General features: G+C 40.6%; 1 protein-coding gene across 6 annotated transcripts; it reads left to right on the plus strand.

The window, feature by feature from the left end:
- The first annotated feature begins 434 nt into the window (after nt 1-434).
- On the plus strand, nt 435-16180 carry pfkfb4b (6-phosphofructo-2-kinase/fructose-2,6-biphosphatase 4b). Of its 6 annotated transcripts, none has more exons than XM_005943928.3 (14): nt 436-596; nt 8569-8685; nt 8767-8863; nt 9163-9229; nt 9327-9401; nt 9494-9550; nt 10048-10169; nt 10570-10777; nt 10877-11023; nt 11119-11223; nt 11326-11455; nt 11563-11625; nt 11916-11980; nt 13969-14843. In XM_005943928.3, the coding sequence occupies exons 1-14, from the start codon at nt 554-556 to the stop codon at nt 14011-14013; spliced, it is 1341 nt and encodes a 446-aa protein (XP_005943990.2). In that variant the 5' UTR covers nt 436-553; the 3' UTR covers nt 14014-14843. The 6 variants fall into 6 exon arrangements, with proteins under 6 accessions (XP_042081574.1, XP_005943990.2, XP_005943989.2 ...); XM_005943927.3 differs by lacking the exon at nt 13969-14843 and adding an exon at nt 15611-16180 and having other exon boundaries at nt 437-596; XM_005943929.3 differs by having other exon boundaries at nt 437-596; nt 13831-14843.
- The last annotated feature ends 243 nt before the right edge of the window (nt 16181-16423 follow it).

Below are 16423 nucleotides of genomic sequence, written 5' to 3' on the forward strand. Positions count from 1 at the left end.
TCTGTTGTCCTGTACTATAACAGCACTGCCTGCTCTCAGTTTGCTTACAATTCAGTAAAATCTGACTTTACTTATCCAGACATAAACAGTGTAAAGGCCAAGGTCAAAGTCGACAAACAGGTGAGTGTGGTAAGTAATTCAGTCAATCGCAAAGGTAAAACCCCCTCTGTTCTTTTCAGTGATCTTAACTTTTTGTTTTAGATGCTTTTCATGTGCTATTTGTGGACCAGTGTTTTAAAAAAGGAGATTTGGGAATAACCTCATGCAAACAGATATTTAAACCAATGTGAAGCGGTGTTTCTAATGACCCCCCGCCTCCCCCATGATACTATATTTCTAAATCTCAAAAGAAGAAAATGAAATGGGGTTAAGGCATTCTTAGAAGTCTTGTTTCGTGGAGAGGTGGGGATGAAAGTGGATGAGCGCTAACGCAGAGAGGTGGGTGTGCGCACGCTCCCGCAGACTGAGTCGCTTCATTCATTTGAGTGGCCGAGCTGCTCTAAGCGTACTGCGCTCACCAAGCTTGGAAAAAGAGGCTTTTAAAACGGGGATCATGAGAGGCTCCTACACTCTACGAAACGCGCAGGAGAGGCCAGGTAGGACGCTGAGTCCTGTATTTTATTTTTCGTTATTTGCTCCTTTGTACGTGACGTTGCCGCGAGTCTTCGCTGGCACGGAGTACAGAGTGTGCTGTACGCGAGCAGCTGGGCTAACGGGCGGATGAAGTAAACAAGTGTGTGTCACGTAGGCTTGCTCCGGAGCTGTCAGCGCTTTCTGCCGTGCAAATGAGAGAGGCAGACTGCGGGGCAAGCCTAGGAAATGTGTAAAAGACGACTGCTTTCAGATGTGTTGCAGTAAATAATGGATTTTTGTTACTTTTTAAGCGCTTTGGCAGCAGCTTCCTGCAGAGTCGCTGCAGCTGTTGCTTAGCTAGCTGCACGCAGCTGACAGCCATGGGAAGGAGAGCAGAGACTTGTAAACACTGTTATCACAGGGTCATAGTAGTTATGTGTCAAACATCACGCCCCAGACTCATCCCTATTACTGCCTGGGCTGTGATTCGGGAATATTTGATACATTTCTGGAGCTGGTCGTTGATCTGGCACTGCTCAAACTTGAAAAAGTTGATGGTTAGGAGATAATTATGAGCATACTGGTAAAAGGAGAACTTCTGGCTCTTCTTGCATTCACTATGACCTCCGGGTAGCTTTGTCCTCTCCCACGTGGCTTCATAAGTTTGTAATCCATTAACCAATTATAAGAAAACTTCACTCTTGCTGTTACACCAGGGTCTCAGAGACGTGTGGATCTTTATTAGCAGTAACTCGATGATTTCCAAAAGCACCTCCTGTGAAGTCATTTTATTAACACGTGCTGTGCAGCAGGGGATGGTGCACAAGGACTAAAAGAGATTTCAAAGTCTAAACAGACGCTCAGGTTTTGTCACTCACTGCTTACTACTCTGTTTACTTCTGCTTGCTGTTCTTGTTCCTCCATTACTCGTTTGCACTTGTGCATAACAGCGGCACTTGGCCTAGTTCTAATGCTATGTCCCATATAATACAACGTTTATATTTACTATAGGAACAGGCTCTTATGTAATTCTATTAGTCACGTATCCCGATGAGTCTGTTTAACGTTGCATAAGACACCATGCAGGCAGGTACACAGATTTCCTGCCGTTCTTTTTCGCAGCTGTGGTCACGGAGGTTTAAATGTGTGCAGGCTGAGCTGCTGTGGCAGGTGTACGAGGGATGAGCAGAGCTCAGGCTGCACTGGTGAGGAGACGTGCTTCACTGGCTGTCCTTATTATGCATAGACACAGAGTACACAGAGAGAGGTGGGGCTGGGCAGAAAAGCAGGAAAATCATACTGGAGTCAGTCTATCTGTGTGCAGCTGATCTGTTTATACTGAGGGGGCTGTTTAGTGGCAGCTGATGTGCATATTAAGCTGCCCTTGCTGTTTAACAATAATCACTGCTACTCAGGGTGGAGGGTTGGAAAGGCACTGAGTTGGCTTAGTCATGAGCACCAATATGTGGTTATAACTGCAGATTGGCTAGGAATATGTTCCAGCATGTGCAGCAGAGTCTTAACAGATTATATCATTATGTTTAGCCACAATAGCTGTAACTCCTGCAGGATATTTATCTCCGGGGCTCAGAGGCTGCCTCAGACGCTGCAATAAGACCGCCTTCTTTCACCATCCTTCTCTCTGTAATAAAATACCATAAAAAAATCTTTATATTTGGACATTTTCATATCCTCCAGATTGTGGCTCTAAATCCCTCTAGTCCCTTCTTAAAGGCTTGGTCTCACTCTCCCTGCACTTCCCTCTCCCTCCTGCCCTCCCTCTCTCCGTCTGCTCTATATCTAGGTGAAAGTTCACCCGCTCACACAGACTTGCAGCGAAGGCTTGATGCAGGCTGAGGCTGTGTCATGTTTATGCACTGAGTGTGCAGCTCCACGGTGCTCTAATCTAGCTGCTGTTTTTGCATGTGGGAGAATTCAACCTCAAGGTCGTTGGAGGTGTTTTTGATGTGCCTTACTTGGTCTTTGTTAATCACCCCCGGATGAAACGGCTCCTCTGTTGTTCTCCACACTATTTAATTAAGTATGAACCGACAAAATGATTCTGGGTCACACCATTCATACAGATTAGTTACAAAGATATTACTCTTTTAATCTGTGTTAATTGACAAAAGCAGCACATTGGCAGCATATTTGAAAAGCAGAAACAGTAAAAAGGCTCTATTTTTAGCTTCTCTGCTGTGAAGATTTGCTGATTTTTGCTGGCTTAAAGGTGATTGAAAAGGAATTTCAATCACCTTGAACACAGGAAATCGTGAGCAACATTTCGTGTGATTTTTCAGTCCTTTATCGGAGTCAAAATGGAATCAAATGCTTAATAAAGCAGACAAGACCACAGACTTTTAATAGCTTGACAGCTTCAGGCATTATCACTCAGCAGTGTAGACAAATCCTTTCAGATAAGTCCGAAAATCAAACTCTGTCTTTTTAGGATTATCTTGTTGCCAATTTCCTACAGTCTAAAATGAGCCAGAAAAACAAGGGCAAACACTGAGTAAAAGTACCCGAACAGGAATTTGATAATGGTCATTGAGAATTTCCAGCTTACCTCTTAAACAGTGAAACCATTGGGACAGCCTGGGATCAATTTCATCTACAATGTCATGTTCTCTAATGAATGCGTGTTTTTTACATGGTCAGCAGGAAGCGAGGTCCTGATGTGTAGAGGTAAAATATCCGGGCCTACAATGATATTCGGTTATGGAGTGAACATAATTTTTCTTCTGTATGATGCTTGATGCACAACACACATCCAGCGACATAAGGTAACTCCTCAGTGGTCGTCAACATTTCAAGGTGCTAAATATGAGTGTTTTGTATTTTTAAAATGTCTGGTACTCCCAATCAGCTTTTCCTTATTGTCATGGTGGTACTTGATAACCTTGAGCTACCCCTCCAGTGCGTCTGCCTGCAGACCGACTCAGACTCCACCGTGTTGGACTGCAGATATCTATAACAGTCCTTGTTGTGCTGGTGCAGGAGGGGAAACTCTAACCAGAACCTGCAAGCTCACCACGAGCTACAGAGCAGAACAACGACTACCCAGCAAGTCCAAAGATGGTAGTGTTGGAGTCTATCTGAGGGAGGAAAGAAATTAGGGAATGCCTCAGCTGCAGGGATTGAAAATGGGCCAGGTCATCTTTATTCCATCACTCTTAATTTGGATCATATTCGGTTTGCAGGACGGTTTCATGTGTATTTAACAGATTTCAAAGCCATCTCAAACAAGCTGCTTCGAGCAAGAAGACAGAAAGAAAGTGTTCTCAAACCAAAGCAATCCACGTGAAATATGGGTTATAAAGGCTGCTGTTTGGCACTGGTTGTGTAAATTCGGGGTGAACTTTGGCCCACATTAGATTGGAATCTGTTACATATTCCTCTAAACGATGCTGCGGGTCAAAGCCTATATTTAGGGAAAGTAGGATCATAGTGGCCCAGAAACAGGACTGCCATCTGCTCTCGTCTGCAGCCCACATGAACAGAGTTTCAAATCCAGATACTTTTCACTTAGAGATCTTCTGAGATGTTTTTTGTGGAAGAAATTATAAAAGCAGAGGAGTAGACTTAGAACTTGTACATATACCAAATATTCATACATACATACAAAGAGTTTGTTAAGGATTATATTGAAAAGGTCAAATGTCTCGGGTCATTGCGGGTCATTAGATGCTGTATTTTAGCAGGATGAATTTAAGGACTAATTTATATAGTCGTTACTGGACATTATGTATTTGTTATTCATTTATAATTTACATTTATCAGATATGCCACTTGTGTTGTTTGTGCCATTCAACAGATTAAACTGACACAAACTTTCCAAGAATAACTTTTACTGTCCCTAAAAGCCTCCCTAGGCTGTAGCATGCATGCTTGAGTGCTTTTATTTGCTTAGAAAGCCAAATGTTTGAGCATGTCTGTTGATTTCCTGAAGCCCTGAAGTGAAAGGCTGATGGGATTAGTGCTGCTGACATGCTGACTGCTCTCAGACACTCCTGCCTGCTGACCTTTTGCCTAATGACCTCTGGTGACACTATAAACGTCTCCTTACAGATTTGTCCTCATTGTAGGGCCTGCTTTGGTGAAGCACAGCGCCCTCTGGTGTCAGAACCTTGGTATTATGTTTGGGCTTGTCAGCATTGAGGATAAACGATGATTACAGGATGTTATTGAACTGACATGACTCACTTATTACTTAAAAGTGCAATTTGAGTCTTCTGTTCATCTAAATTTGTCACTGAGTTTAATCTGGGGCTGCAGGATTGATCTTTTCCTGTCTCTGCAGGTTTGTGCTGCCGTCTGCATTTTCTCACAGGTTCCCATTTATTGTTTGAGACATAAAAACTGTCAAGCAAGCACATTGTGGCTTCTGACTTTGACTTTTACCCAACTTATTTTCAGTTTATTTATGATGCATGGTAGACTTTACTACAAGTGGGAGCAAATAACTGATTCACACCTACCTAACAGAAAATTAATCTGCTTTTTTTTGAGAAACAGAGAGAAATGTGACGATGTGTTGGTCCATGTCCATGTAAGTTATCCTCCTCAGACCCGAGCTCTTGGTTTAGATGCATTTTAGATGTGATGACTTCGATCTGATGAGAATATAAACTTATCCTATTCGAACAGGAATTTGTTACATTGTTACATAATTGCTGTAGCTTTTTTAAGTATTTGTGTTTTTAAGACAACACACTTATTTTTCAGTATAACACAATAATGTCTGTCTCTGTGTTAGCACTGAGCTGAAGTGGACATACGAGTATTGGACTGTTGCTGTATATGTTACCCCGGGCCATCTACTTAGTGCCTTTTGTGGTATTTCTTACTGTAGCTATGGTAATGTTACACAGCTCAGCTGTGAATCCTACCTCAGTGACTGTTTCACCACTTAATTGATGGCTTTAAATTGTCTGGCAAAACTGACGTGCTTGTGTTCGACTCTGTTTTACTGAGGTCGGTCAACGCATTGGCCAGAAACATCAAATCCTCAGCTAATCTTGGAATTATTTTCCTGTCTTCAAGCTCATTCTTGTCAAGCTCAGTCTTTACTGTCACTCAGTAAAAAGCCAGGCTCCTGCCTAAATACGTAAAGCTGCTAAGGCCTTATTCCAACCGTCGGCCTCTCTTGTTTAACTCTTTCACGCTCTTATTTTAATTCCAGAGGCGACTACACTTTCGAAGTTGTGGGGCTTAAACTTTAAAAAAAAGCCTTCCTCTTTATATCAGTTTGGCTCAATCAATGTTTTGTTTAAAACGACTGCTGAGAACTCTTTTTTCACAGGTTACCATTTCCTTAATTCCCTGGCCTGTTACGTTTGGCTAAGTAATCCCTTATGCTTGAATCGTGTTTATGTACTATATGTTGGGGTGGTAAATACATGTTTTTTGACAGACTGTAAAGCTATTTGTAAATGTGTGTTTAAAAAGTAATAGTTATTGTTATTCTCCCCGCTTTTTATTTTATTTTTTATCGTTTTTATTCAGAAACCCCTAGGCTTTTCTTATATCATTTTATATAACAGTAAAAATAAACTACTATAATTTGTCAAACACTATACTTAATACTATACTATACACTATATTCGTGTTTATTAACCAGTTTCATTTTTTGTTTAAAAAATATTTACATCTATCAGACGGGAGTTTCTGCTGTATCTTACTTTGCTGGCAACTTTTGCCACATGAAGCATGTGTGATCAGTGAGGCCCGTGACTGGGTCGTGTAAAGCTGAGGCTTCCATGGTTTTCACGATGATGTTGAGCTGAGCTCCCAGTAGTCCGCATGCCCTTCTTTCCTGCCCATGCGCCTCTGCTATTGGCTGCTGGGCCTCTCGTTCCATTTCTGATTGGCTCAATTTCTTGCTGCATTCACTGCCCATGTGTGCTTCATGTGAACGCCTAAAACTTGTTTTTCACTTAGCGTCTTGGAATCGTACGTACGTAGTTCACGAGTTATTACGGTAACTTGTAAACAGTCGCGTTTTCGTGGATTTTTATTTTTATTTATTCATTTATTTATTTTACAGATGTTGGATGCTTGTGATATTTTAAACACAAGACTTTAAAACATAAAATGGTCAACAAAAGCATTGAACTTTATATGACCCTGGAGTGAATTGAGTATTTGCTTGATTGAGTATTATTTCGGTAAACATTATAATGTCTTTGGAGTATTTTGTCTGTTATTAACACAATTGCATTTGAATTCTTCAAACTCAGTTGGGGCTCTTAATCAGACTTCCATACGTAAAATCATGGTGGGAGTTTTTATGTAAGCACCTTGGATAATACTGTCACGTGAAATATGTAAATACATTAATTCACGCTGACATGGGGGAAAAGACGACTGAAGTATCGTTACAACCTGTACCGGGACATTTTGTTTTCTTCCCTCCCTCGCTTTCCGTTGCGCTCAGTATCCAGTCCTTACGGTAATGGGGAAACTGCTGTTTCTCAGCTGATATATAACATCTACCCCCCTGCAGAATTTCAGTGCCAGGCTGAAGCCCACCGCCTCAGTTTGTTTTCAGGAGGGTAAAGCAAATGACCCAACAACCAGGATGATAGACAATCAAGAGTTTATGGTGGAGGGTTACCCGCGGGAGCTCACCCAGAACCCGCTCAGGAAGATCTGGATGCCGTGCAAAAACGGCCACATCGCTCATAGACGCGGTAAGATGCAGCAGGTCGTCAAGTGCGCAAAGGACGTGTGTCGGATATGCGATTTCACTCATCTGTGGATATGATCTCGTCTCTGGTCTCTCTCATTTTTGTTCTGTTTTGCACGTTTAATGGTCAGATTTGTGCTTGAACTTATCACATTACGCACGGCTGGTTGAGATGTTGCGTGCTCGGTAATGTTGCATCAGGCGCATCTTGTCTGGTCCATATTTCTCCTGACATCACATGCAGGGAGTGGGATTCTGAATCAGCTTAGCATCCGATTACACAGGTCTACTGCTTATGTTAGTTTGTCTTGTAGGTGTAACACTGGGCAGCTGTCCTGTAATGTGACCCGGGTGCTTGGTTTTGTGTCTGATTTTCTCTCTCACTTTTTTATTTATTTTTTTATTTTATTTATTTATTAATTTTTTTGTTGAGTCATTGTCTGCCTTCCCCAGAGCTGTTTTTAGTTTTAGTTAAAAAAAGCTATAGCTAGTCCAGTCCCGTTTTGGCATAACATACGTTATCTTATCAGTGACCATGTAATAATATTATGCTCCTTAGAAATCAGTCTAAATTTCCTTATCTCAAATGTATGTGATGTGTGGGAGTGTCTCAGTACTTCAAGATATTCATGTGGATGTTTCTTTTTTTTCTTTCTTTTTTTTTTGCATAAGCAGGTTTGTTTTTGGGGTTTTTTACTATACAAACAAATAACAGCAAAAAAGTAATTAGTAACAGAAGAAAAACGGAAATCGCTAGTTTAAGTCTTTAATTTAAACACTTGTTTGGGGCTGTAACAAGCAGACCTTTGTGGTGGTCCAGCTGAATTTCAGCCAAGTCTGAGTTGTTGCGACTGCAGAGCACAAACCTGGCATTTTCCCACTTAATTAATCAGCATGTGCTGCTGGTTAGCTATTAAGGAAACATGTAGGCTTCTGTTCTGCTGTCTGAATTTATGTGCTCCTCACAGCCTTGTTTTTAGCTGCACTTTTAATTGTCATTTTTTCACTTTTTCTTGATCTCGGCCTGTCTCAGACATGTCGGAGCTGGCCCCCAGCTCTCATAGAGCCCAGCGAATATAAAATGCACATGAAGGATTTTAGTCTGAAGCACGTGGCTTGCATTTTTAAGCAGTCTCATTGTTTTACCTCATCTTTATTCTGTAGCAGTGCATATAACTGTTACAAAAAGGGTTTTTTTTCTCCAAAAAAGCCCTCTGGACTAATTGGTGTGAATTATTGTTGATCACCATATTAAATACGTGAAAAGCTTTCAAATTTAGTTTCTTTTGTCTCTCCGTCTCTGTCAGTGTGCATGACAAACTGCCCGACCCTCATTGTGACAGTTGGACTTCCAGCCCGAGGGAAAACCTACATTTCAAAGAAGCTCACACGCTACTTAAACTGGATAGGCGTGCCAACGAAAGGTAGGAGCCACTTCCTTAAAATCATGCATAAAGTGACAACCAACATTGCTCTGTGTAAACATGACAGCCGTCTCTCAACAGAGTTCAATGTTGGCCAGTACCGGAGGGAGTGCCTGAAAATCTACAAATCCTTTGAGTTTTTCCGTCCAGACAATGAAGAAGGCCTAAAAATCAGACGGTGAGTCTGCACATGGTTTTCTGGATGTCATGCAAAGTTTCATTCCAACCATTCCACCAGACTTCACCCATGTGTTGAAGAGAGGAGAGCTCAGCTGTGAAATTACCTGCTGGGTTGATCGGTCAGATTGAAAACCTGGTAGCTTTCAGCTATTGTTGGCACATGGATTAACCGCTACAGTTTGGTTTCATGTATAAAATAATACATTTTTCTTTCACGATGTAAAAAAGAATGCAACAAAGCCTAGAGTAATCCCAGTACAAATCTGAAATGTAAAAATCTCTCGTGTCTTTCCACAGTCAGTGCGCTTTGTCAGCTCTTAATGATGTACGGCAGTACCTGAGCGTCGAAGGAGGACAGGTTGCGGTGAGTCCTTGATTCTGTCCCTGACGTCTGCTGTAATCCTAGAACACAGAAGCATATAGAACGGCTGCATAACGCTTGTTTTTCCATGTTGTTTCAGGTCTTTGATGCCACTAATACAACAAGAGACAGAAGAAGGACCATCATCATGTTTGCTGAGCAGAATGGATACAGGGTATGTTTAAAGCAAGATGGTACTCTCTTTTTCTTTTTTTTTAAATTTGGATTGGCAACCTCAAAGTTAGCTGTATTTTCTTGTCATTTCAGGTATTTTTCGTGGAGTCTGTGTGTGAAGACCCAGAGGTCATTGCCCAAAATATAGTGGTAAGCTTTGTCTCCTTTCATTGAATCCAGTAGAATCAAAACAGGACTTTTAAAATTTCTGATATACTTCCCCAAACATTGGCTGCTGAGTCCAAAATAAAAATCAAGAGAAAATTTAGCTTTAAAATTCATCAGAACTGAGTTGCAGACATAGACTTTATATGAAAGATGGATGTAGCTGCTGTAGCATCACCAGTTGGTTAGTGAAGTCCAGTTTTGAAGCTTCGTGTTGAGCTTTTTAGAGTGCTGCTGTCTTGGTGTTTTTGAAAACACACATCATGATCGAGGTGTGGATGGGACTCAGAAAACAAGGATGCTCGCCTGAATGGTTGTTTAGTTGTTGCGAATGAGTCTTGAACCAAGCTTAGACTTTAAACTAATTACGAAGGACTTCACTGAGGTTGCAGACCAAGACAGAGAGAGTCAGCATGAGGCAGCAAACTTCCCCTTCCTTGTTTCGTCTGCTCAAATCCTCTCCTTGTGTTTCCTCTTTGTAGCAAGTTAAGCTGGGAAACCCAGACTACATTGACTGCAACTCAGATGAGGCCATCAAGGACTTCATGAAGAGAATAAAGTGTTATGAGTCATCCTACCAGCCTCTGGATGAGGTTCTCGACAGGTGACGACATACAAAACATGAAAGCGCTGGATTTTTAGCTGGATTTCTTGCAACATGAGTTAAACATTAGGTTTGATGTATGTAGATGTTGAATAGTAGGCTCTGACACAGGGATGCAGTTCTTCTTTCAGTCATGAAAACAAATGGAGCTAGAGTTATTTAATTTTTTTGCATTTTGCACATTTTACCTCCATCTTGTATCTAGGCTTGTTTTGCTTCTTTTCACAATGGAGCGGGTTTCTGTCTTTATCAGCTGCACATCTGCTAGTTAGGTCATGGCTGCAGTTACATGAGAGGGTCAAATTTTAGGATAGCCCTACCCTCTCACAGTGTGACCCATCAGTAGAGTGGATGAAATCAGTTCAAGCTCACAGGTGATTAACAGAGCGTCTCGTTTCAGGGATCTGTCCTACATAAAGATAATGGACGTGGGCCGTCGTTACCTGGTGAACCGTGTCGTTGACCACGTCCAAAGCCGAATTGTCTACTACTTGATGAACATCCACATCACACCGCGCTCCATCTACCTCTGTCGCCACGGTGAGAGCGACCTCAACATCAAAGGACGCATCGGAGGAGACTCGGGCTTGTCTGACAGAGGAAAAGAGGTCAGTGTCTGTGCATGTAGAGAAAATATGGCAGCACATATGTTTCAAATCACCGAGTTGATCTAATGCATCCTTCTGTGGTGCTCTCTTGCTGTCCAGTTTGCCAAACGTCTGAGGAATTTCCTCCAGGAGCAAAACATCAAAAATCTTAAAGTGTGGACGAGCCAGATGAAGAGGACAATCCAGACCGCGGAGATCCTTGGAGTGTCGTACGAACAGTGGAAATCTCTCAATGAAATCGACGCTGTATGTCCACTTCAAGTTTTCCTTACTTCTGTGCAAAAGCCTCTGTGGAAACATTTGCGTAAATGCTGAACATGTTTCCTCCTCTCTTTCCACAGGGCGTGTGTGAGGAGATGATGTACGAGGAAATCCAAGAGCGTTACCCTCTGGAGTTTGCCCTGAGAGACCAAGACAAATACCGGTACCGCTATCCGAAAGGAGAGGTGAGCATAAAACTTATTTTTTTAAGGATTTTTTTTAGTTGTTTTTTGGTTGTTTGAGTTTTAAAAACAGTTGAGTGTGACTGATCTGCGAACCTCATTCAGTCATATGAAGACCTGGTTCAGCGGCTGGAGCCTGTGATCATGGAGTTGGAGAGACAGGAGAACGTTTTGGTGATTTGTCACCAGGCTGTCTTGCGCTGTCTTCTTGCATATTTCCTGGACAAGACTGCAGGTAAGAAGGACTCAAAGTAGGTAGTTTGAAGTTTTTTTTACTTTACCATCAGAGTATGCTTTTTAAAGTCTGACCCTGAAACTTACTATAACTTTCTGTCACCACAGATGAGTTGCCTTATCTTAAGTGCCCTTTGCACACAGTACTGAAGTTGACACCAGTGGCTTACGGTAAGTTCTGTAAATTAAAAAGCTTCTAACACATTCACAGTTATGCATGAGTCCTTAAATTCTATTCTTGTTGTATCATTGGAAACAAAATTTCAGCTTGTATTAACTTGTATCAAAAGCGGTTAGATGTAAACTTTAAGATAAATATTGTGAAAATGTTTATCAAAATAAAACACCTGAGATATTAAAAATGGCTTGCCAGTGGGCGGGAACATAATATTATATTTATTTAGTATATTTAAAAAGGAACATTTCTGTATTATAAGTAACTACTGTTTGCTCTTACGCAGGATGTGAAGTGGAGTCTTTCTGTTTAAGCGTGGATGCTGTAAACACACAAAGAGACAGACCAGAGGTAGGTGTCACCAGCAGCACTCAGACCTTTGACCTCACTGCATTTTTACCCTGTGACCCACAGCTCAGTCAGGAGGCTCCCTCACACTGTATACATAGGAACCACGACAACAAATAATATTCAATGAAACAAATAATACTCAGGCAACATTATTACAAATGTTTAGATTCTCTAAGCTGTGGACTCAGTGGTGTTTCACACTCTTTAGAGAAAAAAATTCATATAAAAATAGAATTTAAAGTTTGGGTTAGTCTGTGTGCAGATCCAGTATAAGGTTTTAGGGTTTAGAATAAATTTGTGTCTGCATGTATTGCTGATGCTCATTTCACAGTACAAACAGGGGTCTGAGGGATCTGAATGGAGAATCCAGAGAATTGATCTGTCAGTTGGCTGTAATTTTGTATCTGCTGATATCTAATCTCAGAGCACAGGTTACCGTGGCAATATCCTGCTGAGAACAAGCCTATTCATTTATGTCCTCTGTAAAGGATATTTGTTTTTGGTCTATATCTTTTGATTTATTTGAGCTATGCTAATAAATCCTGACTAGGGATGGGTATTGATAAGATTTTCACGATTCCGATTCCATTTTCGATTCTGTTTAACGATTCGATTCTTTATCGAGTCTTTTTAAAAAAGGAGAACACTAAGGTCAATTAGCTTAGAACTTTGTTTTACATCTTCTCTTTGAACAAGAAATTTAGGAGTAACATGGCCTTACAAACCCAACAGTGAGATCTTAAGAGATCCACAGCCTACGGCTCTTCAATGGGGTGTCACAGGGTCCCCAGGAAAAAAAATGTAAATGTAAAATAATAAAATAAATATTCTTCTGTAGCAATTACACAAGAATATCCAGTAATGTTCCTGCCTACAATTAAACACATTCACTTACCAAAAATCGGGGGCATCTGCTGCAAATGGGTTCAAGCCTTTTACCACAAACTTAGTCACTGCTCTGTGACGTTCGTCTATCCTGGCCTGAAAGGAGACGCTACCAGTAGACTGCAGCGACAACTGCCAGCATCTGAGCCAGACTCGGTCTGTCTCTCTCATCATGGTCACCTAAATGCACAGTAATGGCAGGGTTTGTAATAAGGCAGATCGCACTAATATAATATGCACTGTTAGTTGATTATTTACCTGCCGCATTAACGGGAGAGGACGTGCAAACGTTACCGCTGCTGCTGGGTTGAGATTCACGAGTCTGGAGCGCAATTAAAAACACGACATTCACTTAAGGTTATCGTGTGTTTTGTGAGCAAATGCTTTTGCATATTCGTAGTGTTTCCTCCCTTAAATGAAATATCTACTTTGCAAGTATTGCAAGTTGCCCTGTTGTCATCCGTTCTCGTAAAGTTATAACCAAACTTTTGAGCGTTTGAGCCGGCTAGGTGCCGTGTTTCCTGCCAGGTAAATGACGCTCCGCAACGTGGTGACGTCATTCGGGGCGACTGGAATCGATAAGGGAATCGTTTGCAAAAATGGCAAACAATTCCAAGGAATTGAAACAGTGGGAACCGGTTCTCAACAAGAACCAGTTTTCGATACCCATCCCTAATCCTGACGTACTAAACAGAGGACATCCTGGGCTTTCCATTGATATCTCTGCTTTTAGCTCCAAAACTTCAGTGGGAAGAGGAATTTTTCCTCGTTTCTCAGGAGGATGTATTCCGATAAGAAGTGAACCACCTTCGTAGTAGAGAAAACAAGGGTTAACCAGTCCTGTTTCATATTACAGACCTTTGGTCTCTCAAGAGGCACAACACCTATTCCAACATTTACTGTAGCTCTCACTCCTGAGCAGGCCTAGCAGTCAGTACTAATCCGTCTGTTTCTTCTTCGCACAGCGATTGTAAACTTTCAGTCACACGTTCACTGTCTGTCCTCCAATGATCCCTGACAGCAATCAAAACAACTGTGAAGTCGTTTATTATTGACATTTCTACCTCTTTTCTCATCAGCTATGACTTTGATTTTTTCCTCAGGTTTGCCATCTGAGTAAGAGCTGCATGCTCAGATGGCTGTTTTAGGATAACTAAATGTGTGCGCTCATGAACATGTACCAATAGCTTTGTGTTAGATTGTGGTTGTGTGAGACGTTGTGTTTGGAGTTAGGCAGGTGGTTGATAGTGTCAGAGTGAGTAAAGGGTATATGTATGCTAGTCAAACAAAAAAAAAATAAGAACAGAAATTGCACGTTTTATGCTGTGAAGTACATTTTTAACTTTGTTTTAAATCTACTTTCTCAGCACATGATGTTTTCAGTTCTGGTTGATGTGTAATTTTACTGAACACAAATGAACTCGTACACCTCAGCATTGATTCTGTTTACTGCAGTGGTCTCACTGACTGAAGTCGACCCATCCTGTGTTATTGTCTTAAGTTTAAATATGTAGCATATGTGTGAACACAATGAGGAAAAATAACAGGGGCACTCCATCAGTGTTTTTAAGTTGTTTTAATGGCATTTCAAAAAAATTAATTTATTTCTGATTGTGGCTGATTTGTATTTACATTCATTATTTATAGACGTGTATTTTATGCATAATGTAGCTTGTTTTCTTAACTATGTGATGGAGACTGTTGCTTTAAATCTCAACATTGTTGCTGTTTCTAAAATGATTCAGTTGCACTATTGCGATCTAGGCTTTGTGTCTGTGCTACCAAAGTGAACATGTCAAACCTCCAATAGAACCAATAAGTTGTTTTACAAAAAATCAGCATTAATGTTAACTTGCTGCTGGATACAAAAAGACTGATTTAATTGAATGTAACATCATTTCTTCTCAACTGTGTTGAGTCTTGCACATTGTACACATAAAAATCTAGATAAAAATAAATACGTTTGTTTCTCACACTACTCTTTTGGTCAAAGTGTTTATTTTGTCAAAGCTAAATTACACAGAGTGATTATACTTAACGCAGAAAACTGACTTCAAGTCATACATGTCAGTGGGGTGTGGGTAGATGTCTGATCAGCGGCTGATATTAGCCGTTTGGCGATGTGTTAACACTGATGTTTATAACAGCTGAAAAATGTAAATTGAGTGTTGCTGTGGTATAATTTATGCATGGTTTCTCCACCAGAGGGCACTCTGCAGCTTCCCTGTTAGCAACACACATTTGGAAGGCCACAAATAACAACCAGCGGATCTGAGTAGCCGGGTTGAATAAATAACTACACATTACAAAAGTATCTGTCAGTGTACATGAATATTAGGTTTTTAAATAACCAAATATCAGTATTAACAAATCTGACATCAGTCGTGCTCGAGTGTGGAACGGAATAAGTTATCAATAATTAAGCTGTGTATCAATACTTGAAAATTAAATGCTAGCTTCTGTAATGCCCTTTTAACACACATTAAAAATCTGTTCGACTTTCGTACCGCTAAAGGCCTCTGGAATATGTTTTAATTATTTGAAATAAACAGTTTAAACAGATTTTTTTTTTTTTTAATGTCATCATTAAGAATCACTGTAGCTGCACTCACAAGGTCTGCTAGTACCACCTCATGAGACAATGGCGCATTCTTATACTGAATATGGAAATCGGGTAATTAATGAACAGGTGAATTAATGTAAAACTAAATGTAACTCAGTTTTTTCCTCTCGTCCCTCTTCCAGAATGTGAATGTGCAGCGCAGCACTGAAGACGCTCTGCAGACAGTCCCTGCTCACTTCTAACCTCCTCCACTTCCTGTTCCAGCCGAGACCTAATCTGACTGTTTTTTTTTAGGATTTCTGAACAGCCTTCACGGTGCTGCTCAGCTGCTGAATGAGGCAGCTTTTTGCCTGTCTCAGAGACATCTTTTTACACTCTCACTGTAAAGCACTTTCTTTAAATGTCCTCCATTTTATACATTTATTTTAATCGCAAAGAGCTTGACTCTCTTTGGGGGAGGGCAACAAAAGGCAGATGTGATTTTTGTTTTATATGTGAACCTTGTTAAAGGTGCAAAAATATTAACTTTAATCATTGTCTTCCATGATTATATTAATATTTACTGTATAGTGGGCATTGTGTATACTGCCATATGGGCCTGTTGTTCGTTTCTGAAGGTGTTTTTATATGAAGAAAGAGAAGGAAAAAAAACACCAGAAAAAGATCGAGGACACTAATCACAAATTGCTTTTTAAGTGTTTTCCTTTTCTTGGCTGTTAACGTTTCCTTTTTTTTTCTTTTTTTCTTTTTAACTAAATGGAAAAACGTGCCGTGACCGCTCTGTGTTATAAATGAAATCATTCCAGAGATTTAACAGCGAGCAACCCCCCCTCCTGAAAAAACATTTTGGGGGGTTGAGATATTAAATGCATGCAGCGTGTTTTCTCAAAAACGTAAGCTGATATGCTAAAAATACGAAATGAAGCGCTTCCATTGTTGTAATCTTATATACAAATAGTTTTGTATATAAGACTAAACGTTCAAAGGCTGTTACA

Source organism: Haplochromis burtoni, unplaced genomic scaffold, assembly GCF_018398535.1.
Source record: "Haplochromis burtoni strain Fernald_Lab_line unplaced genomic scaffold, NCSU_Asbu1 Contig_177, whole genome shotgun sequence".
Lineage (NCBI taxonomy): Eukaryota > Metazoa > Chordata > Actinopteri > Cichliformes > Cichlidae > Haplochromis > Haplochromis burtoni.

Excerpts from the sequence above, each read along its gene's own strand:
- pfkfb4b (XM_042225641.1), top strand. The coding sequence starts at position 7,154 with ATGATAGACAATCAAGAGTTTATGGTGGAGGGTTACCCGCGGGAGCTC. Across the intron at positions 11,456-11,562 it reads TTTCCTGGACAAGACTGCAG|ATGAGTTGCCTTATCTTAAG; the intron begins GTAAGAAGGACT and ends CTGTCACCACAG. Across the intron at positions 11,626-11,915 it reads GTTGACACCAGTGGCTTACG|GATGTGAAGTGGAGTCTTTC; the intron begins GTAAGTTCTGTA and ends GCTCTTACGCAG.